This window comes from Camelina sativa, chromosome 10, assembly GCF_000633955.1.
Source record: "Camelina sativa cultivar DH55 chromosome 10, Cs, whole genome shotgun sequence".
Classification (NCBI taxonomy): domain Eukaryota; kingdom Viridiplantae; phylum Streptophyta; class Magnoliopsida; order Brassicales; family Brassicaceae; genus Camelina; species Camelina sativa.
The window spans coordinates 6,659,851-6,682,066 of NC_025694.1; the positions used below are offsets into that span (position 1 = coordinate 6,659,851).

General features: G+C 35.7%; 6 protein-coding genes and 1 pseudogene across 7 annotated transcripts; 4 read left to right on the forward strand and 3 right to left on the reverse strand.

Annotated features, from left to right (window-relative positions):
• Positions 633-3,232, forward strand: LOC104717545 (GDP-L-galactose phosphorylase 1-like). The gene is made up of 7 exons (XM_010435129.2): positions 633-1,250; positions 1,338-1,456; positions 1,558-1,617; positions 1,727-1,969; positions 2,059-2,244; positions 2,342-2,590; positions 2,679-3,232. The coding sequence occupies exons 1-7, from the start codon at positions 1,139-1,141 to the stop codon at positions 3,039-3,041; spliced, it is 1,332 nt and encodes a 443-aa protein (XP_010433431.1). The 5' UTR covers positions 633-1,138; the 3' UTR covers positions 3,042-3,232.
• LOC104717546 (small ubiquitin-related modifier 1) lies at positions 3,821-5,313 on the reverse strand. The gene is made up of 3 exons (XM_010435130.2): positions 5,073-5,313; positions 4,291-4,440; positions 3,821-4,185 (listed from the first exon to the last, which is right to left on the reverse strand). The coding sequence occupies exons 1-3, from the start codon at positions 5,145-5,147 to the stop codon at positions 4,093-4,095; spliced, it is 318 nt and encodes a 105-aa protein (XP_010433432.1). The 5' UTR covers positions 5,148-5,313; the 3' UTR covers positions 3,821-4,092.
• On the forward strand, positions 5,965-8,006 carry LOC104717547 (glucan endo-1,3-beta-glucosidase 12-like). Its single transcript, XM_010435131.1, has 3 exons — positions 5,965-6,100; positions 6,192-7,454; positions 7,764-8,006. Exons 1-3 carry the CDS (start codon positions 6,031-6,033, stop codon positions 7,796-7,798), a joined length of 1,368 nt encoding a protein of 455 aa, XP_010433433.1. The 5' UTR covers positions 5,965-6,030; the 3' UTR covers positions 7,799-8,006.
• Positions 15,121-15,868, forward strand: LOC104720100 (annotated as a pseudogene).
• LOC104717550 (upstream activation factor subunit UAF30-like) lies at positions 16,074-17,024 on the forward strand. Of its 2 annotated transcripts, XM_010435133.2 has the most exons (4): positions 16,074-16,112; positions 16,239-16,376; positions 16,502-16,723; positions 16,818-17,024. In XM_010435133.2, exons 3-4 carry the CDS (start codon positions 16,550-16,552, stop codon positions 16,944-16,946), a joined length of 303 nt encoding a protein of 100 aa, XP_010433435.1. In that variant the 5' UTR covers positions 16,074-16,112; positions 16,239-16,376; positions 16,502-16,549; the 3' UTR covers positions 16,947-17,024. The 2 variants fall into 2 exon arrangements, with proteins under 2 accessions (XP_010433435.1, XP_010433434.1); XM_010435132.2 differs by lacking the exon at positions 16,074-16,112 and having other exon boundaries at positions 16,169-16,376.
• On the reverse strand, positions 17,188-19,521 carry LOC104717551 (pentatricopeptide repeat-containing protein At4g26800-like). The gene is made up of 2 exons (XM_010435134.2): positions 17,619-19,521; positions 17,188-17,509 (listed from the first exon to the last, which is right to left on the reverse strand). Exon 1 carries the CDS (start codon positions 19,416-19,418, stop codon positions 17,865-17,867), a length of 1,554 nt encoding a protein of 517 aa, XP_010433436.1. The 5' UTR covers positions 19,419-19,521; the 3' UTR covers positions 17,188-17,509; positions 17,619-17,864.
• LOC104717552 (GDSL esterase/lipase At4g26790) lies at positions 19,994-22,028 on the reverse strand. The gene is made up of 5 exons (XM_010435136.2): positions 21,821-22,028; positions 21,570-21,653; positions 21,100-21,491; positions 20,497-20,986; positions 19,994-20,416 (listed from the first exon to the last, which is right to left on the reverse strand). Exons 3-5 carry the CDS (start codon positions 21,469-21,471, stop codon positions 20,223-20,225), a joined length of 1,056 nt encoding a protein of 351 aa, XP_010433438.1. The 5' UTR covers positions 21,472-21,491; positions 21,570-21,653; positions 21,821-22,028; the 3' UTR covers positions 19,994-20,222.

A 22,216-nucleotide genomic window follows, 5' to 3' on the forward strand; every position in this document is an offset into this window, starting at 1 on the left:
TAGATTTTATTGCAACCTCCTAGTAGATAGTCTCTTACAAATTGCATGCAGAAAACTACAATCCCACTTACATTTATTTGATAACTACTATAGAATGACACATCTTTTTATGTATCTTGAGATAATGAGAAATCAAAATCTTCACACATCTCTTCCAAATGATAATTATTTTGATTAATTTATTTCATATCAATATTTTTATATCGGTTTAAAATATGAAACTTTGATACCATTTGAAAAATACGAAACTTTAAATGAAAATTATATTTTAATAACACTTATTCACATAGAGTATCAATTATGTATATACCTTTGCACTTGATCCTAACATTTTCTATTCGTTTATTCGATTTTTGTTCTTAACCTTTAGCCGACTAACCAAAACTTTGGTAAACTAGCTAAAGTTAGACAAGATAAGGAAATAACGAGGAAAAAATAAAGTAATTCAATACGACCTAAATAAAATAATAGAAACTTCACGTCCAAATCACAACCACAGAAAAAAATAAAGGGAAGGAAAAAGTTATATATAAAATAAAAATTAATTTGATATATTTTTGTCGTTAGTAATTTCTCTGGTTCACTCATCTCCTATCTGTATTTAAAGCCCATTCGATATCTCCTAAGACACTGTATCCGCAAAATACTATACCTCAACCCCAAAAAAAAAAAAAAAAGGAAAAACCAAATTGTTATAGGAATCAATCTTCTCTCTTTAATCTAAGTTGTATAAACCCAAATCAAAAAGATCNTTTTTTTTTTTTTTTTTGCTGTTTTGAGTGTCGGGTTCGGTGAAATCTGTAAACTTTCTCCGGCGTGCGTTTCGAATTTTACCAAAAATTGGGGAATCAGGTGATCGGCATCACGGCTATACACGGGATATCTCCGGGTGTTAGCTTTCATGTCCGTATAGTTCGACGTAAGGGTTGTTTAATCGAAACTAATCCTTTGCCGCACGGGGGACGTGGAGCTCTGCCGTCTGAAGGCGGCAGCCCTTCTGATCTCCTCTTTCTTGCCGGAGGCGGTTCCACTTTCATCTACCATCTTATTAGCTTCTAGGTTTTAGGTTTGTTTTAGAGAGTCCTTTTTTTTTTTTTGGTTCTATCGATTTATCTTGTGGGGTTAGAAGGAATTGAGAATGTTGAAAATTAAGAGAGTTCCGACCGTCGTATCGAACTACCAGAAGGATGAGGCGGCTGATGAATCCGTCGGCTGTGGACGGAATTGCCTCGGCGCATGTTGCATTAATGGTACGTTCTGTAAGCTAAATCGTCTTTTTTTTGCTGTTGCTTAATTTTAACTCTTTGATTCACACTTTTTTTTTGCTGTGTTTATAGGGGCTAGGCTTCCTCTGTATGCCTGTAAGAATCTGGAAAAATCCAGAGAGAAGATTGTGGTCAGCCATGAAGCTGAAGAGCCTCCTGTGGCTTTTCTTGAGTCTCTCGTTCTCGGAGAGGTAAGTAAAATCGTTTACTTACATAGAGCAAAACGAGTTTAGTGGATTCTTCTGCTTAAAAGAGTCTAATCATTAAAACAATCATTTTTTTATGTTTTCAGTGGGAGGATAGGTTCCAAAGAGGACTTTTCCGCTATGATGTCACTGCATGCGAAACCAAAGTAATTGTCTTTCTTATACCTTGTTTGACAATCTAGTGATGTTTGTTTAAATCCGAGGTTTGTTTTGCATTGTTTCTTAAGATTGTTTTCTCTTGTTGTTGTTATATAGGTTATCCCGGGGAAGTATGGTTTCGTTGCTCAGCTAAACGAGGGTCGTCACCTAAAGAAGAGGCCAACCGAGTTCCGTGTGGATAAGGTTTTGCAGTCTTTTGATGGCAGCAAATTCAACTTCACTAAAGTTGGTCAAGAAGAGCTGCTCTTCCAGTTTGAAGCTGGCGAAGATGGCCAAGTTCAGTTCTTCCCCTGCATGCCTCTTGATCCAGAGAATTCTTTCAGTGTTGTTGCCATCAATGTAAAGAATCTTGTGCAGAGAGCTCTATTTGTTGTCCTTTGATTGGTTTTGATAGCAAAAGATTAATTCTTTATTGTTTTTTTTAACAGGTTAGCCCGATCGAGTATGGGCATGTGCTGCTGATTCCTCGTGTTCTTGACTGCCTGCCACAGAGGATCGATCACAAAAGCCTTTTGCTTGCAGTTCACATGGCTGCTGAGGCCGCGAATCCTTACTTCAGACTTGGTTACAACAGCCTGGGTGCTTTTGCCACTATCAACCATCTTCACTTTCAGGTATACACAATAGTGACCCATGCATAATTCCTTTTTTCTCCGGCTTGTCTAAGTTGACTTGTATTGATTTTTTTGGTGGTGATTTTGTTGGAAACAGGCATATTACCTGGCCATGCCTTTCCCACTTGAGCGAGCTCCTACCAAGAAGATGGTTACCACTGTTAGTGGTGTGAAAATCTCAGAGCTTCTGAATTACCCTGTGAGAAGTCTTCTCTTTGAAGGTGGAAGCTCTATGCAAGACCTATCTGATACTGTATCAGATGCCTGCGTTTGCCTCCAGAACGACAACATACCTTTCAACATCCTCATCGCTGATTGTGGAAGGCAGATCTTCGTGATGCCACAGGTATAACATTAGCTCAAACCGTTGGATCACTACATGTTTTGAATCCACCCAATAAAAGTGAATAACAGTTTCAATATATAAATTGCAGTGTTACGCAGAGAAACAGGCTCTAGGTGAAGTAAGCCCCGAGGTATTGGAAACGCAAGTGAACCCAGCCGTGTGGGAGATAAGTGGTCATATGGTGCTGAAGAGGAAAGAGGATTACGAAGGAGCTTCAGAGGAGAATGCTTGGAGGCTCCTTGCAGAAGCTTCTCTGTCAGAGGAAAGGTTTAAGGAGGTTAACACTCTCATCTTTGAAGCCATCGGTTGTAGTGACCAGGAGGAGGATCTTGAAGGAACCATAGTTCACCTGCAAATCCCTAATGGTGGTGTTGTTAACCAGAAAAGCAATCGTATCCATGGAGGTCCTATCACAAACGGGACTACCTCTGAGTGCATTGTCCTTCAGTGAACAATATCGTGACTTGGTGGTCTGTATGTATAATTAGAAGCCTAAATAAGCAAACTCTCTTGCTAGTTGCATTTGAAGCTTCTTGGTGTTTTAATGATGGTTGTGGGTATTTTGTGCCTAGAATTGCTCTGTTTTTTTTTTAGTGTTGTTATAAGTTCGTGTTTATGATGAATATATATGTTCTTCTCCATGATGATGATTATTTTATAGATATGATCATTCAAAGTCATTCGAAGTCGTGGTTAGTATGTCTTAACTCTTAAGAATGTCTCGGTCTCAGCCAAGTGCTTGTATCGAATTCTATCTAAAATCAACGTACATGTTATTGTTAACGTGCAGAAAATGAGACAGTACTATTATAACTGCCTTACTGGTTGTTTTGAATCATGGGTGTGTCTTGTGACAGTACTGGTTGTTTTGATTATGGGTGTGTCTTGTGATCATCAACCATCACAATCTCTGTTTGTTAAGCACATCGTGTATAGACAGTACTATAATTACTAGTCGTTTTGATCATGGGTGTGTCTTGTGAGACAGTACTGGTTGTTTTGATCATGGGTGTGTCTTATGATCATGAACCATCACAATCACTGTTTGTTAAGCACGTCGTGTATAGACTACAATCACAAACAAGACCACGGTTCAAGTTATAGAATATTTTGTTGCATTGTCCGAGTGGATTTTATATTTTGTTCGCCCATTATCTCATCATATTTCAATAAGGGCTTTTTCATCGTTTCATTTACTGGTTTTACCAATGAGTTTATAAACCCAAGAAATTATAGATAATCGGGTTAATAACACCTTTAAGTCCAAACAGTAGAGTAATAACACAGGATGAGGATCCAATAACAAACGAACAAAGACGAATAATTAACCGAATGGTTCTTTTTAACCTTGAACGACCATACATAATTCATAGTTTCTTCTACTATGAACTAATGGCCACGATTAAAAAAAAAACAAGTCTGGAAATATCCTAATAATGCCGATTACTCCTTAAACCATTCCATATCACACAAAGCCCTACTAAAACCCGGAGGAGGAAGTGTCAAGCCATAGCCATAGCCATAGCAAAACCAGTACCACCGCCACCAGTCTGATGGAGCATCGCATCGATCTCATCACCGTCCTCCATGTCAAGCTGTAGTAGCATCAGGATGATTATTAGCGTTATAATGAAAAGCTACAACATTTTAAGAGGGTAAAATAAGAGCATGTGTAGATTGAATTATGTGTTTTGTTTTACCTCATCAGGGGTTTGCTCAGCGCGAAGACGACGTCCATCAAACAAGAAAGCGATGGAGTTCATGTCCTGGGATTGCCTGTCACAGTAAGCATTCATCAGCTTCTTCAGCTGAGTGCTTCTCTTGATCCTAAAGAACACCTCGTTTCCATCCTATATGGGAACCAAATTACAAAGGATAACACTGTTAACAAAAGTTAAGAGATAGCATAAGAAACAATAATTGAAATCTAATGTCTCTTTCTATCTTTTTTTGGAATTCTAAAGTCTCTCTGTTTTGAGATATAATGTAGGCTTTTTGCTTATGAGAATTCCAAACATAAACACCCCCCAACGGAGAGATTACAAACTCATCAGCATAATAAACCAGACAATTGTTTGACAGCATCGTTCACAAATCCTTAGAACATTCAACAACTGTTTCAACTTTACAGTTGCAAAATTGTGAAATACACTCAAACAACAACAGAATCCACAAGCTTTATATACACAACTCACACCTAAAACCCAAGTTATAATTATCGAATTTTCATAAACAACCAGTAAACAGCACAATATTTTGTCCAGACAAATCAAAAACCAAAGTAAAAAAAAAAAAGCCACCAACACTGAGCTTGTTGTACGAAACCCTAAAATTGTGAAACGAGAGCCAAATCGGGAAAAAAAAATAAAACCCTAATCGGAGCTACACGAGAGATTCAAATCAGAAACCCAAATCTAAAAAAAAAAAAAAAAAAAAAAAAAAAAAAAAAAAGGGAGAAAAAAAAGTAGAAAAGGATAGATACCTGTCCCTTGACTTTGAGATTGATGTGAGCTCCACCGTCTCCTGGCTTCTTGTCTTCCTCCTGGGTTGCAGACATCGTTTAAGACTCTCTCGTCCGGTGCACAAATACAAAGAAATTAGATAGAACGACGAGAGAGATTCAGACTCCGATCAAACGAGAGAGATATGAAAATATATAAATAGAAAAAGAGACTGAAAGAAATCTGGAAAACAAAAATCTCTCTCTCTCTCTAATTGGCCCGGTGGCTTTTTGTACTTGGACGCATCGGATTCCTCTTTATCTCTTTAAAAAGTGGTGAATCGTTGTAGGGCATCTACTACCCTTATCCAACGGTTCATATTCTCTAGGTTTTTTGTTTTAATCCAACGGCTGTGAGACACTACTACTGCGTTTTTTTTATTTATGGGCTTATGATATTTTCATTGGGCTACATCTATTTGATTCGAACCCATTAGACAATGTGATCCCCCATCTATTTTCAAAAACGACGTAGCCACCATTAACAATTAAATCGAATTTAGTGAAGAAAAAAAAAGATTAGTTGAACAATATAAAGTGAGTCGCGCTCTCTTCACAAAAAGAAAGGATTGCACATAGAAAGAACCAAAGGTCTTTGTTGAAAGAAAACAATAAATCTAAAAGCCTTTTTCAAACAAATTCAAAATCAACTATGTTAAAATTTCGAAAGTTTCTTTACCTGAATTTTATGTTTTTAAGCTATAAATAGATAATTTTAAAATTACGCTTTTTCAGTTTATCATATTTTTTCAACAAGTCTTCCGTGTAATTAGTTATCCCACATCCCCCACTTGGCACACTTCTTTACATCTATAAATCATATAAAAACGATAGACCAGCTCCCCTCACCAGGCAAAACACACACACACACACACTAATCTTTCGTACGTACGTCTCCATAACTATCAATCAACCCACAGTTCTGTTCTTGAAGAAATCAATGGCCGTTTCTTTCCTACCTTGTTTTCTCATTCTTTGCCTCTTCCCAACCATTTCCTTCACACACGCTGGTTAGTTTTTTTCTTTCTATTCTTCGCGTTAGTTTATAGATGCATCTCTGTATCCTCACGTTCATCTCATTTAACGTTTTTGTTTCCACAGAGTCTGGAATGATCGGAGTAAATTACGGCCGGATAGCTAACAACCTCCCGTCACCAAAGAATGTAGTAAGCCTCCTGAAATCACAAGGAATCAGCCGTATCAAAATCTACGACACAGATAAAAACGTGTTAGCCGCGCTTGCAAACTCAGGAATCAAAGTAATCGTCGCTCTCCCCAACGAGCTTCTCTCTTCCGCCTCATCAAACCAATCATTCGCCGACCGCTGGATTCAAACCAACGTAGCTTCACACTTCCCAGCGACGGAGATCGAAGCTATCGCCGTCGGTAACGAAGTGTTCGTCGATCCCAAGAACACCACGCCGTATCTCGACCCTGCGATGAAGAACATTCACACCTCTCTGGTGAAGCATAACCTCGACAAAGCGATCAAGATCTCCTCACCGGTTGCTCTTAGCGCGCTGGCTAATTCGTACCCGCCATCTTCCGGTTCTTTTAAACCGGATTTAATCGAACCGGTTATTAAACCGATGCTTGATCTGTTACAGCGAACGTCGTCGTATCTAATGGTTAATGCTTACCCGTTCTTCGCTTACTCAGCAAACGCCGACAAAATCTCCTTAGACTACGCTCTGTTTCAAGAAAACTCCGGGAACATAGACTCCCGCACCGGACTGAAGTATAACAATCTCTTCGACGCTCAACTCGACGCCGTTTACGCCGCTATGTCCGCCGTAGGATTTAACGACGTTAAGGTGATGGTGACGGAGACAGGGTGGCCTTCCGTTGGAGACGAGAACGAAATCGGTGCAAGCGAACCATACGCGGCGGCGTATAACGTCGGACTTGTGAAGAGAGTGTTAACCGATAATGGGACGCCGTTGAGACCGAGGGAGTCCCTTAACGTTTATCTATTCGCGTTGTTAAACGAGAACCAGAAACCAGGGCCAACGTCTGAGAGAAACTACGGGTTGTTCTACCCAAACGAAGGGAAGGTGTACGACGTTCCGTTCACCGCGAGGTCAACGTTTCCGGTCAACGGTAAGGGAGATGAGGTCCCGGTGTCGAAGTGGTGCGTTTCGAACGGAGAGATGGCGAGGGATAGGCTTCAGGCGGCTCTTGATTACGCTTGCGGAGAAGGAGGAGCTGATTGCCGTCCGATTCAGCCAGGTGCCACGTGTTATCATCCTGAGACGTTAGAAGCGCATGCTTCGTACGCTTTCAACAGTTACTATCAGAAGAACGCGCGTGGTGTTGGTACGTGCTACTTTGGTGGAGCTGCTCACGTCGTCACGCAACCTCCTCGTACGTTAATCTTATCATCCCTTTTCTCTAATTATCAAATTTATTATCATACGATTACATTTAATTTGATTGAATTTAATTTGGAATCAAGTGTTAATTCATGAACTGTTATTCAAAAAAAGCTAAAAAGGTGAAATATTGTGGTTTAGTAGTTGGTAGTTGCGAAAGTTCAGCTATATCGTGTTCTCTTTGCGTTTTAGAATTTTAAGATGTTCATGTTCTATCGTGTCTTCATAGTTATAACTGTAAGATATGATGATGTTTAATATTTTATATCATTCTAATTAATATGAATTTGGTTGATTGCAGGATTTGGGAAATGTGAGTTTCCCACCGGACAGTGAGGACTGAGGAGTAGTAGTTAGCGGCATTTGTTTATTTTCTGCCTTTATTTAATTAGCTAGCGCAGTGAGGTTTTATTATAAGACGTTTGTGTTTAGAATAGTCATAGGTTTTTATATTTTACAGCCATAAAGAAAACAGAAAATTAAGAAGTACTTGTAAAATAATTAAACCAGCTCATTTATTAAAAGAGACATTATGTGTTTAGAGTATTAGACATTATCATGTGTTTAGAGTATTCTATCTCTCTTTTAAGAAATGAGCTAGATAGTAATAGTACGTAACATTTGTATTTAAGCCATATAACGTAGAAATATTACAAATTAACATGAATATGTCTTGTTATTGAAAGTAATAAATAGTACAATTATAAAGAGTCTCATCGTGATAGAAATCCATAAGTAATTGTATTAGATGTCACCATATTGACCATAAGTTTGTGTAAACGATTCGTTTTAGNAAAAAAAAAAAAAAAAAAAAAAAAAAAAAAAAAAAAAAAAAAAAAAAATCATTAGCTACGTCGTCAAAATAAAATTCTGAGTTCTGACACTGATTTGTCAACAATTTTTTAAAATCGATTTAAATGCCTAATTAAACTAATAGTTACTTCACTGATATCCATCTACTTTTTTTTTTAATTGCCAATACTGATATACATCTACTTTTGTAAATTAAGAAAACAAAAAATTGTTCACATAGAACTAGAAGCTCCACTACGTGACCCGAATATAATTGGAAAGCGAGAGAAAGTGAGTGATTCTATTTTCGAATATTCCAAAACTTATTAGAATAATGTATGTTTCTAATTATAGTCTGTGTGTAAATATGATATCACGGTCTTCGAAAACCATTCATTATTTTGTTCATGAAGTGATCCCACACTGTTTCATGTCTCCTTGGCATATGTTTCTTGTTTCGTCAACTCAGAAGAAGAAGATACAAAAAAAAAGTCATAGCAGGGGAATATAGTGAAAACTAAGATGTTGAAACATTGATTTTTCACAGTAGATTTAATTATTTTCGCTTCTTTAGTAAATAAACATTACTTACTTATCCTATGATTTTCTTAACAATCGTCTCTAGTCTCTAGCTACTCTCTATAAAAATACACACAACTATCAGAGTTAACCACTTACGCTATATTTCAGTAGGTTTCTTCTTTAGTTAACTCAAAAACAAAAAACAAAAAACAACTCATTAAAATAAAATAAAAATGAAACGTTAACTTACTTATTAGAGATCTTATGCATACATACTGATTGCTATGCCTTCCATTTTTATTTTTGTAAATTAATGTATTCTTAATTACAATAAACATTATATTTGTCTTTCTATTAAAAAGATGATTAATCCTTTTTACTAAAATTAGATTAGGACCCGCCCGATGTGCGGGTTTAGAGTTTTTAAAATAAATTAAATTTAACAAAAAAAATAAAAACTATGTATAAAAAGAAATTGATACACGGAGTTGTCCAATGTAATATTTGGTGTAAATAGTGCGATTTTGCAGTTGAGACTATTAATCATGTTTTCTTTGAATACCCCTGCTCGTGTGAAGTTTGAGATTTATCTCCGACTCTGGTCTCGTCAGAGAGTTTTCCATATGAGTCGATGTACTCGAATTTTGATTTTGTTTTCTGGAGGGGTGTCTCTCAACAGGGTGATCCTGATCCTGATCAACTTTTTCAATTACCATATGGGCAATCTGGGAGGCCATAAATAAAAACGTTTTTCAAGGTTTAGATATCGAGGCGAATGATATAATTGCTCAGACTTTGGACGATAAGTTAGCCTGGGAAAAGGCGCTCTCTTTTTCGGCGGATCATGCCAGCTCCATCTCCGTCTTCGGATGTCCAGGTTTCTTCACCTGGTTGTCAGATTGATGGTTCTTAGAAAGCAACCAATGTGCATTCAAGATTGAGCTGGTGGTGTTGCGTTAGTGAGGAGCGAACCTTGTTGTTAGGAGGCCAAGTGTCTAAGATGGAGCCCCTCCCCTACATTCGGAGTTAGAAGCGTTGTTGTCGGTCATGGAGCGGATACATGCTGCAGGGATTGCTTGTAAACATTTCAAGACTGATTTTGCTGAGTTACTCACTATTGTGCAGTCCCTGAAGATTGGTCGTCCTTCTCCAACCTGCTTGATGATTTTAAATCGCTGGAGTCCTTCCCACTATTCTATATCTCTTTGATCCAGCATGTGTCAAATACAAATGCAGATTTTCTTGCCCGTGGTTCGTATTCTCTTATCTTTTGTAAACCCCTTCCCTCCAGCTTGGACAACTAACCGAGGAATTTTCTTTTAATTTATTGTTTGGTTGAGAAAAAAAAAAGGTAAATAGATACACTTTTAGTTTAAAAAAATAGTTGTAGATGAGTTCAAAGTTATTAAAATAAAATTAATTTTAACTAAGAATATATATTTAATTTTTTTCATAAGCAAAAACAATGTGTAAAAGTAAAGAGATAAACTTTTAGTTATAGAAAATAGTTTTTTTTTTGCTATAATGCACTAATGTATATCCATTTACAAATTTACTATATACATTACTACTAAAAGAGTATTTGTACACATAAATATATTTTACTATTAAAATATACTCTTTAGTCTTTACTACTACCAACAAATTATCTTTAAGAACACATTAAATAACTTATTATATGTCTCCTCACTTTAACATTTTTATAGTTACAAAAACGCATACGTTAAGATTACATACTCCTATCTTATATATTACAATAACAATATTTTTGAATAAATTATTTGATTGGTGAAAAAAAATATGAGACGATCTTTTTTTTTTTTTACTTCAACCATCTTTTTCTTTATGTAAAGGTGAGTATTTACATTTTTTTAGAAACAGTAATTAATTGTATATTTTCACAATCATTTTTTATCTTATATAAAAAGTAATTATTTTTCTTGTAAAATTAGCAACTTAAAATTAAAATAAATAAACTATATTATAATTTCGAATTTTATGATATATATATATATAATTTCCTGATAATGATCTTTTTAAGATTTAAAGCTGTTTAAATTTTATAATTTTCTTACAATTGCTTTTTGATATTTTTAAAACTGTTAATAGTTTTGTTTTACATTTAGAAGTTTACAAAGATTTTTTTTCTTTAAAAGATTTTAAATAAAATTAGGTTTTTTTCTTTATTTTACTTTTATATAAAAAAATTTATCGTAGGTTTTGAATTTTTACATTTTTTTATGGCGAGTCCTTATTTAGAATTGACACGTGTCAACATCTGAATGATATAATTGACACGTGTCACGATCTTGTTAATTAATAATTTTGTCATCAAGCTTTATATAATAAGATATCTCTACGTACCCACCAGTTTTTTGCCCTAAACATGCAGTTTGTAACTACCTAACGAAAGAAAAATATTATATTGTTAATTAATTAATATGTAGACTAACTTTATTTTAAGGTTTAGGGTTGTGTATAAAATTAACAAAATTCATCAGAAATACCTTTTATGTTGTTTATATATAGTTTCTAATTAATTTTATGTATACATATCTTTTTTTTTCTTATAAATATGCATATGTAAAAAATAAGCAAAACATATGTAAATTTTGAACAAAACATAAGTAAAATATTTTTATGTATGTGTTTTCAAAACACATAAAATATACTCTTAGATACCATACCATCTATTTTTTTTTATTGTCTAAGATTTTATTAGTTCATTAAAAATATCTTCATATAAATTTTTAATACAAGTTTTTAAGGTAACTTTCATGTGGTTTTTCATTTTACTTTCAAACATCTGATATATTATATAATATTCTGTTAATATAAATAAAAGATTAAGAAATATGAAATAAGGAAGTTTAATAACAAACAAAATCTCATGGATTTTGAAAAAAAAAATGTAAACACATTTTCAAACTAAATACATAACCTAACTAAAAATATAGGTGGCTTTACAATTTTTTACTATTTTGTGGCGTTGGACAAAATGCCCTTTTCAATACACATGAGACACGCCACTGAGGATAACAAGCAAAGACTATTCATTTATTGGACGGTAAATCTGATATTTTTTTAAATCAGTTTATCTCATGTATTTTCCATTATAAAGCATAAATTAACACATTAATTTATTCTAGTAATAAGTAATAACAAAGGAGTAAAAAAAATAACAAAAGAGTACTACATGCACCTACTTTAAAAAATGATTAATACTATAAGTGTATATATAACTTGAAGAAAGAGAGAGACTATAATGCAAGTCTGCAACTGATTAATATAAAATCCAGTCACTTTTTTTTTTGAAAATCTAGTAAATTTCCTTTAATTACTTATATTTTTTCCCGATCTCTTTTCCAAACACGTAAAATGAGCGAAGACGAGAAAAATAAATACTTGAAAGATATACAAAGCCTATGCTCCGGATCCGAGGACAACAACGTCCCACCCCGCGGACCTGTTCCGACAACGGTAACTTACCGTAACAACCCTTACCAGTATCACATTCCCGACGTTAACAACCCTAGTGCAAACTACTTACCTTGGTATCAACATTCCCATCCAGCCAACGCCTCCACTGTTTTCGTGGAGCGGATGAACGCCCTGACGGACAACGTGGCTCCATGGAATGTGCCCGTTCCACAAAACCGTGTTGATCCCAACCAGTATCAAGCTGAACTGGATGTTAGTTAATATATATAATTGTAGTGTATATATATATATAATTATATATATAGTAGATTGACACTTTTTTATGTTTTTATAACCATTTTTTTTGTAAATTAATGTATTCTTAATTACAAGAAACATTATATTTTTCTTTCTATTAAAAAGATGATTAATCCTTTATTCTAAAATATCTCTACCCACCAGTTTTTTTGCCTAAACAGCTTGAAACTACCTAACGAAAGTTGAGAACAATAATTCAACGAGAGGAAGAGAGAGAGTTTTAGACACAAGAAAACACTCTCCTCTCACAGAGATCATCAGAGTTCTGAATTCATAGATCTAGCTAGAAAATTGAATCAGGAAGAGATCACTGCATACACTCTAAATGATGGTGAGTTCAGCTGATTGGTCAGTAAATTCGGTCAACAATTCTGGAGAGCGTAAGAGATTTGTGGTAGTTCTCATTCTGCTTCTTGTTTTGAAAGCATCAATCAAGAATTTTAGTTATAGTTCAATAATCCGTGCATGTGACGCATGAATTGATACATTCAGGTAATTAATCTTGGTTGTAGCTCTAGGGAATTTAACAGTGATTTGTAGCGTAGTGTTACTTTAAAAACCAACAACGTTACCGTATATTCAGTATCCAACAAATTAAAATGCATCTTATAATGTTTCTGGACCGAATGTTTTATTTGTGGCGTGTTCTCCTTTAGCTGATTCATTAACTAAAACTAAATACTCTGATTTCATTTTTTTGTGTGTGGCTATGTAGTCTCTTTGGGTGCTTCTCCTCGTACTCACATTTGTTCAGGTGGAGGGCATTGATGACCTCACCATTGAGGTAAATATTATATTGTTAATTAATTAATATGTAGATTAACTTTATTTTAAGGTTTAGGGTTGTGTATAAAATTAATAAAATTCATCAGAAATACTTTTTTTGTTGTTTATATATAGTTTCTAATTTATTTTATGTATACATAATTTTTTTTCTTATTAATCTGCATATGTAAAAAATGAGCAAAACATATGTAAAATATGAACAAAACATAAGTAAAATATTTTTATGTATGTGTTTTCATAACACATAAAATATACTTTCAGATACCATACCATCTATTTTTTATTGTCTAAGCATTTTGTTAGTTCATTAAAAATATCCTCATATAAATTTTTAATACAAGTTTTTAAGGTAACTTTCATGTGGTTTTTCATTTTACTTTCAAACATCTAATATATTATATAATATTCTGTTAATATAAATAAAAGATTAAGAAATATGAAATAAGAAGATTTAATAACAAAACAAAATCTCATGGATTTTGAAAATAAATAATGTAAACACATTTTCAAACTAAATACATAACCTAACTAAAAATATATGTGGCTTTACAATTTTTTACTATTTTGTGGCATTGGACAAATGCCCTTTTCAATACACATGAGACACGCGACTAAGTATAACAAGCCAAGACTATTCATTTATTGGATGGTAAATCTGATATTTTTTAATCAGTTTATCTCATGTATTTTCCATTATAAAGCATAAATTAATACATTAATTTATTCTAGTAATAAGTAATAACAAAGGAGTAAAAAAATAAAAATAACAAAAGAGTACTACATGCACCTACTTTAAAAAATGATTAATACTATAAGTGTATATATAACTTGAAGAGAGAGACTATACTGCAACTCTGCAAGTCTGCAACTGATTAATATAAAATCCAGTCACTTTTTTTTTTCTTGAAAATCTAGTAAATTTCCTAATTAGTAATTTAGCCAAGTTTCATAGTAGTAATTTATTTTGCTTGAATTTAATTTGGAATCAAGTGTTACTTCATGAACTGGGATTCAAAAAAAAACAAAAAGGTGAAATATTGTGGCAATATGGTTAGTAGTTGGCACTTGCGAAAGTTCAGCTATATGTTTTCTTTGCGTTTTAGAATTTTAAGATGTTCACGTTATATCGTGTCTTCATAGTTATAACTGTAAGATATGATGATGTTTTATATTTTATATAATTCTAATTAATATGATTTTGGTTAATTGCAGGATTTGGGAAATGTGAGTTTCCCACCGGGCAGTGAGGATTAGTAGTTTTTTTTTTGGTGAATCATAGCGAGTAACCTCCCGTTATTTATTTAAAAGATCAAACTCAAATACAAACACGTCTCATGGTACCAACCCCACGAGCATCCTCCGAAACAAAAGACTCAATACAAACTGGACACGACTCGAAAAAATGAAAACTAAGTGGCAAAGTAAAAGCATAGTTTGCTAATTCTGCTTTTATTTAATTAGCTAGCTAGTATTTTGTTTGATGATCAAGAATATATTTTATATATTGTATATAAAATATATTAATCTTGTCTAACGATTTCATACTTTTTAATTTAGAGTGATATGATATATTTATTATCTTAAAAGCAGCTTCACATTGAGTTAAAATGAGTTAAACTCGAGAATCAAGATCTCGTTAATTTCGTTGTTGTATAATGGATGAAATCTTTTACATTAGCATAGAAGGGGATGAGATCTTTGTACCGGGGATGGAATCTTTTCCATAATCTCAACTAAATAAATATTATCCTTTTCTGTCTAACTATTTTGAGATATCATATAAACAAGTAAACATCAATATAATACATCATCAACCTAACATGGATAATGAACAAATCATCGTTGAAAAGATGAATGAACCGCTTCTAGTGACCTTAACCGATACCAAACAAGTCCCGGAACTCCGAGCAATATCATCACCGAACGCCAAAGAATCCGAACCAGCTAACATCTCACAGTGGTCACTAGTCTTCAAACTCTTTCTAGCCATCACGATCATCGGTCCTTTCATCATATGTGTGTCGTTTATCATATGGATTACTCCAACTCCACCCACCGTCCAGGTACACTCCATGCATATATCATTCGCCAATCACAATCTCCCGTATGGTCCGCAATGTTCTCCATCAAAAACCCCAGCGAGAAACTCCACGTCACGTACGAGAATCCCTCAGTGTGGCTGGTTCACCGGAGAAGGCTCGTGTCAACGGTAAGAACCGATCCGTTCAGGCAAAAAGGTGGAGAGGTGATCGTGAAGGGAGACGAAACCAAAGTAATCGATGAAGAGGCGGCTTGGGAAATGGAGGATGAAGTCGCGGTAACAGGAGATGTGGTTGGTCTTGATATGGTGTTTTAGGGTTTTCTCCAGGAGCTTCTGCTCTGTGGGGAAAACAGTACATGTCGGCAGTTTGTGAGAATGTGAGAGCTAAGTTACCTAATGTTGATGACAAAATCTATGGTACAAATAGATCGAGTTTCTCTTTTGATGGTCGACTAGAATGTCGTGTACGTCTCCCTAAATATCCTTCGGTTTTATTTTGTTTTTTTGCATTTGTTAAGGTTGATTAACGATGCTTAATGATGATGATGACAATCAACGACATTATAAAGTTAGTTTCAACAGTTGTGTGAATCTTTATGGTGAAACAAAAAGACTCTGGAAATTGATCATACAATATTCTTTGTAGTTGGTTTCAAAATCATATATTGACTATTTTTTACTGTTTTGTCGAACAGAAGCAACTGAATATATTAGTTTTTGGATTTTGACAAACAAATCAGAAGAATTGAGATTTTATTGTTAATCTAATCGGTAGTATTATTCTTTTCATTCTAAAACCAGTTTTAGATTATTTTTTTCAATTTTGATAGTGCATTTAAATATGATTTATTGTATATATTTATATGTAACCTTTGACGGTTGACTTTCATATCACAGCTCCGGCGTTATAAACGCGAGAATACCTCGAGGCTCCTCCAAGGTCGAAGCGTTAAAAATGCAACTATTTGCTGTTTAAAAAAAAAAGCTTTAGTTGGTTTACACTGACTTGTTGCTGATTTCAGTTTCCTCCCCGGGGTAAGTTTTTTTTGTCAGTAGAGGTTCGTTTGCTTTTGTCATTTGCACGCCACATGCTCGATGGAATTCCCCAAAGGGACTTAGTGGTAATAAATAACGTTTTTTATTTGCTTTCTCAACGGCAGTTGAGAATCTGGTGTTGAGTCCCTTGTACTCGTGGGTTAAGAATCAAGATGCTGCCGCAGAGGTTGAAGAAGGCGATCACAGATAATCCAAAGAAACTTGGGAATTTGATTGACCTCGTGAATCTTCCGTCTACTCTACGTGAGTTCGTTGGTCAATCTCAGATCTCCCGTCTGGGTTGTTTCATGCGTGTCTGGTCCTATATCAAGACCAACAATCTTCAGGTTTGAACATGGGATCACTAGGTTATTTAGCTAAAGGCGTTTTTTTTTTTTTAGTGTTTTGTATCATTGAGTGATTTGGTTCTGTTTCTTATAGGATCCTACAAACAAGAATGTGGTGAATTGTGATGAGAAGCTGAAGAGCATTTTGCTCGGGAAGCAGCGAGTGGAGCTAGTCGAGCTTCCTTCTCTTATCAAGTTACATTTCCCCAAAGAACCAAAGTAGAATTGTCTGAAAATTGTAGTTCAACATTGGCTTCTTTGGGGTCGTTTGTTTTTTGTTCACAAGATGTTCGTTTATGTTATTGGGAATGCTNGGGGATGCTTAAAGAGATAAGATTAGTACTTTTAAGTTCTAAAAGTTGAATACAAATTTTCTTTCTCGTTTATGGATTCAATTCCATTTCTGCTTTCTTATGTGAATAGTTTCTCCTTGTTGGGTGCTGATCTGATCCGTTTCTATGACATTAAAAGAGCATTGGTTTTGTTACACATCCACGATATAGTGGGGAAACATTGGTTTTGTTACAACATTATGGAAGCTTGTAACAAATAATACATCAAGCAACCTGAGTGATCATTAGTTTAAGTATTTTTGTAAGAAATACAACACAGAAACAGCGTTAAGTTAGTAGAAGAAAGAATGTAGCATGTTAAGGAACATGTTTGTGGTATGGGCTACATACGACGAGTCCCAAAATACATTGTTGCTTGCATCCGAACATGTGAAAGGGTTCAATCTGCAATCCAGGTAGCTCATCTCCTAGTATCCAGTTGCAGTGTGGAAACCTGCAAGAGAATTATCAACACAATGAGAAGAATTCTTGATTTAAAGAGTAGTTAATAACAGTTAAAAACTAAGCTATGTCTTTGGAGGGATACAGTGCTTATTACTAACCAAATACTTCATGATATTTCATGATTCTAAGACCATGTCATGTGGATTTGAAAACACCAGCCGGATTCGGATTCTGTTCAGCTCATTGTTCAACTTTGCTTTTGAATTTTCTGGCCCCATTGTTGTATTCTTTGATACACTGGCTTCCATCACAAAGATTTGTGTTCTTCTTTCCAGGAGCAGGCATCCGATAAGAGGGAGCCCTGAGTCCGTAAATGTCTCTCAAGAAAAAGCCCCTATGATACTTCAGCTGATGCGCTTTCGTTTCACTGCGCGTGCCTTTTCAAAAAATCTATTCAGCGCATTTGCTTTAGTCCTCATGCCGCCCCTATTCAATCCCGAGATCATTGTCGTGTACGCGGCAAAATCAGGCTCAACTCCTTTGAACTTGAGCGTACAGAACAAATCATATGCTTGTTCCACCATACAAGCCTTGCACATCCCATGAATCATGATAGTATAGGTAATAATATCAAGATCACTTCTAGTATTTTCCATATGTTGGAATGTTTTCAATGCTTTCCCTACCTCCCCATTAGCAAACAGACCAGCTAACACAATGTTGCAGCTCCTAATATTGGGAGGCAGACCAATAGAAGCCATCTTCCCAAAAACGCCTAGAGCGAGATCTATCTCCCCCGCTTGAAAATAACCCTGGATAAGAGTGTTGCAAGAGACTGTGTTTTCAGCCACACCTCTTTGAGACATCTCGTATAAAAGGTTAATCCCATCACGTAGCCTCGCCGACTTGAAAAACCCATTTGCAAGAGTACTGTAAGTGACTACATTTGGAGTGCACCCATTGCTTATCATCGAGTCAAGCATTTTTCTAGCCTCATCTACCCGACCATCCATGCAATGCGCATTGATAAGTGAACTGTAAGTGAAAACATTAGGATCTATAGACATTTGGATCATCTTCTCGCACACACCATCAGCCTTCAAAAGCTGCCGACATCTCACATAAGCATGGATTAATGCGGTGAAAGTGATAACATTAGGGTAGATATCCCTGGAGTCCATTTCGAGCAGTAGTCCCTCGGCGTCAGTCAATCTACCGGCATTACAAAGACCAGTAATGAGAGAGCTGTAGGTAACAACGTTGGGTTCAATTCCTCTGTTTTTCATACGTTTGAAAAGCTCCAGCGCGCTATCCACAAGTCTCTTTTTACAAAGAGTATCAATGAGTATGGTGTCGACTACAACATCACGTTTAATTCCCATTTCCTCCATTTGTTCAGCCACATAAACAGCATCGCTAATACTATTCCTGAGACAGAACCCATTAACCAGGGAGCTAGCCGTTACAATGTCAGGCTCAATACCAAGTTTCATCATTTTCCCAAGATAAGATAAAGCCATAGATGGTTGTAAGCAGCGGCAGAAACAATTCACTAAAATGTTGCAAGTATAAAGATCAGGTGAAATCTCCAAATGTTCTGTGTTCTCAACACAATTCCAGAGAGTGATTACAACATCATATCTCTTCATCTTGGCAATAGCAGTCAATACTTTATTGAACTCAACAATGGAAGGAAGAGGGTAAGACTCAACCATGAGCACGAACAAATTAAACGCATCTTCGCAGTCAAGATTGTGAAGCCCACTTCTCAATACGACTTTGTAATCAGTAGTAGAACCAGAGAAAGCTCGTACCCAGAGACGGAAACGGCAAAGTCTCGAGGAAGACGGAGCAAGAGCAAGAGCAAACCCAGGATCACTGTTCTTCAGAAAATGACGATGAAGATGAAGAAACCCTTTAGCCGTTGAAGCAATCGAAGTCGCAATCGACCACCGCATCCAATCAAGTTTACTTCAGCTTGATTCGGGTTCGTTCCCAAACTCTGTCTCAGAAATTGCTGAATCATAAACCCTAAACCCTACAAGGACATAGTGTTGTTGAGAGAACTGAGAATTGTGAAGAGAAGGCNAAAAAAAAAAAAAAAAAAAAAAAAAGCTCCTAACCGGTTAAGGACCAATCGATTTTTTCTTTTTCTATTCTTTTAGGTTTTTTTGGCTTAAAACGGTTTACAAAACCGAACCGGATTGCACAATTTCAAATTCGATCCTCTCCCAAGTCCCAAGTCCATTAGTCGAAAAGGTCTCACTCATGCTTCTCCAGTAGCATCCTCTTCTCTCGTCCGTCGCATATGTCGAAAAAGGCTCTTCTACTACTTAGAATCCCTCGATCGATCGATCGATCTAATGTACTTGTGTTCAGCCTTGTTATGTACTTTTCACTAAAAATGTTTTAGATTAGTCTTTCTTTTGGAATCAGATGGTAATACCAAGAGATACTCTAGATTGTGGAATACATTGAAATATATATATATATATATATATATATATATATGTGTGTGTTTTTGGTTTATGCATTATGAGTCTAACAGTTTGATCTGATTCATCTTTATATAATATCACAACAGCATTTTAAGTAGTTACATGAACATAAAGTTAAGAAAAATGGTTTCTTTTACAACAATCTGGAAGCTTGATTTTTGACTGATATCAAAAAACTTAATGACAACTGTTTTATGTTTTAGAAGAAAGAATGTAGTATGTTGAATATTGTGCCTGGTGGCATGGACCTTTCTTATATATATATCACTGAAACCGAGACAAGTCGTACTTCAGAATATGGCTTGCCACTATTGCGTTTGTCTTCTCTGTTGGGTGAAATGAGTCCCAAAATACATATTTGCTTGCATCAGAACATGTGAATGGGTTCATTTTATCACACAAGTAGCTCATCTCATAGTATCCTGTTCCGCAACACGCACTCCTTACATTTTGAAAACCTGCAATGCAATTAAGATATTTTCAGAGGAATTCTTGATTTGAGAGCCTTATCTCTTTGTTAGAAAACTTTTGTACTAACCAAATGCTTCAGGATGGTTTAGGATTTCTGAAACCAGATCATACGGATTTGAAAACACAAGCTGGAGTCCGTCAAGTTCTCTGTTCAGCTTGGAGACTTTTTCATTCATCTTGGTGTTGAAATCTCTAGCCACGTTGTTGTATTCTTGGATGCATTTGCTTCCATAAAAGATCTGAGTTGTTCTTTCCAGGGGCAAGCATCCAAAAGGAGAGAGTCCCGACAGAGACATCTTCCGAGCTCCGAGTCTGTAAATATCTTTCACAAAATCTCCTGCGATTCCTATCAGGAAGTTTTGGTACTCACTCACAGAGTACTTCCGTAACTTGCGGGGCAGAAGATAGTAATTCTCCAGGAAATCGTTGGTTCCAATACTAATCAGGTATAGTGACTCCTTAATAATCTCATTGGCTTTCTCTTCACCCAAGTAGCTTCTTAGCCTGGTCTGGTATTCTTTGTAGTACTCCACTTCCTTCCAAAGCGGCATCACAGACTTTAGCAAATTCATTACATTCCAAAAAAAACCATGTCAGTTTTAGCTTAACTAGGAGTATGTATGAAATCTAAATACACTACTATTATGATATATAAGTATGATTGACTTACTAACACAGCACTGGTTGCATTGTCTAAGCCGGTACCAGCTGAAGCGAAACAGACACCAGTGGCAAAGTCTACGATGTTGTATTCTGGATCTAGGTAGGCAGGGACTGCGTTCTTGAGTCCCAAACCTTCAGAAATGAAATCTGGTGCAATCCGACCGTTTGAGAATCTCCCGGTTGCTTTGCCATCTAAGTAATCTCGGCCATACGGCTGGAAGTTACTCTTTAGAACTGTAGAAATCTGGTTGTTGTTACCTGAATCAACAGTGGAGTCCCCAAACACGATAAGTGCAGGAACCTTCGCACCCGTTTCAGGTATCATCACCAAGAGCTGAGCTGTGAGCACCAAGAACGCAAGAACTCTGTTTCGCAGCATGATTTTACACAAGTTTTTTTCTGCAAAACAAGAACCTCACGATTTGATTGGGAAGAAACAAAGGGATCAAGCATTTAAGTTTGAGGAAAGAGAGGTACCTTCTATCGAACCTGGCACAATCCTGTAGTTACTAGGCTAGGCCCTTTGTTAGATTATTAAATACTCCTTAGTCTGATTTGTCTCTGTATATTTTTGGCTATCAGAGAGTTAGTTGAGGTGAGTAGTGGAGCCGAAAATGATTTGAGAGTTTCTTTTTTAGTTTTACAGCAGAGGGCCGTATTTATAGCTACTTAAAAAGAGAGACAGACAAGCGAGAATTACTTAAAAAGTAGAGAAGGATTCTTCATACCCTTGCATGCTTCAGATATATGTAACGCATCTTCCTTTTTTACCGGGTTCACGCACAAAGCTCTACTCTCTCTTTTACTAGATATATAAATATTTTTTTTGGTAGCAGACAGGGTCTTCAGTGTAAAGATTGGTTGCACTTAGTCAAGCAAAAGCTTTAAATCTCGGAAGCTACAATGGAGTCTTATTTGATTAAAATCTGAGATATGTTGTAAACTCTGTTGCACGTTTCAGGTCTTTTTAGTTCAACCATAGTTTTTGGTTGTTGGCTTGTTGCAACGACAAGACAACAACAAGTAACGGCAAGAAAGTGTCTCTCATGCGTCAAATGTGACATTGCCATTAAAGTAACTTTGATTTCTTTAGTCTCAACTCTCAACTAAAGATCATATTTATT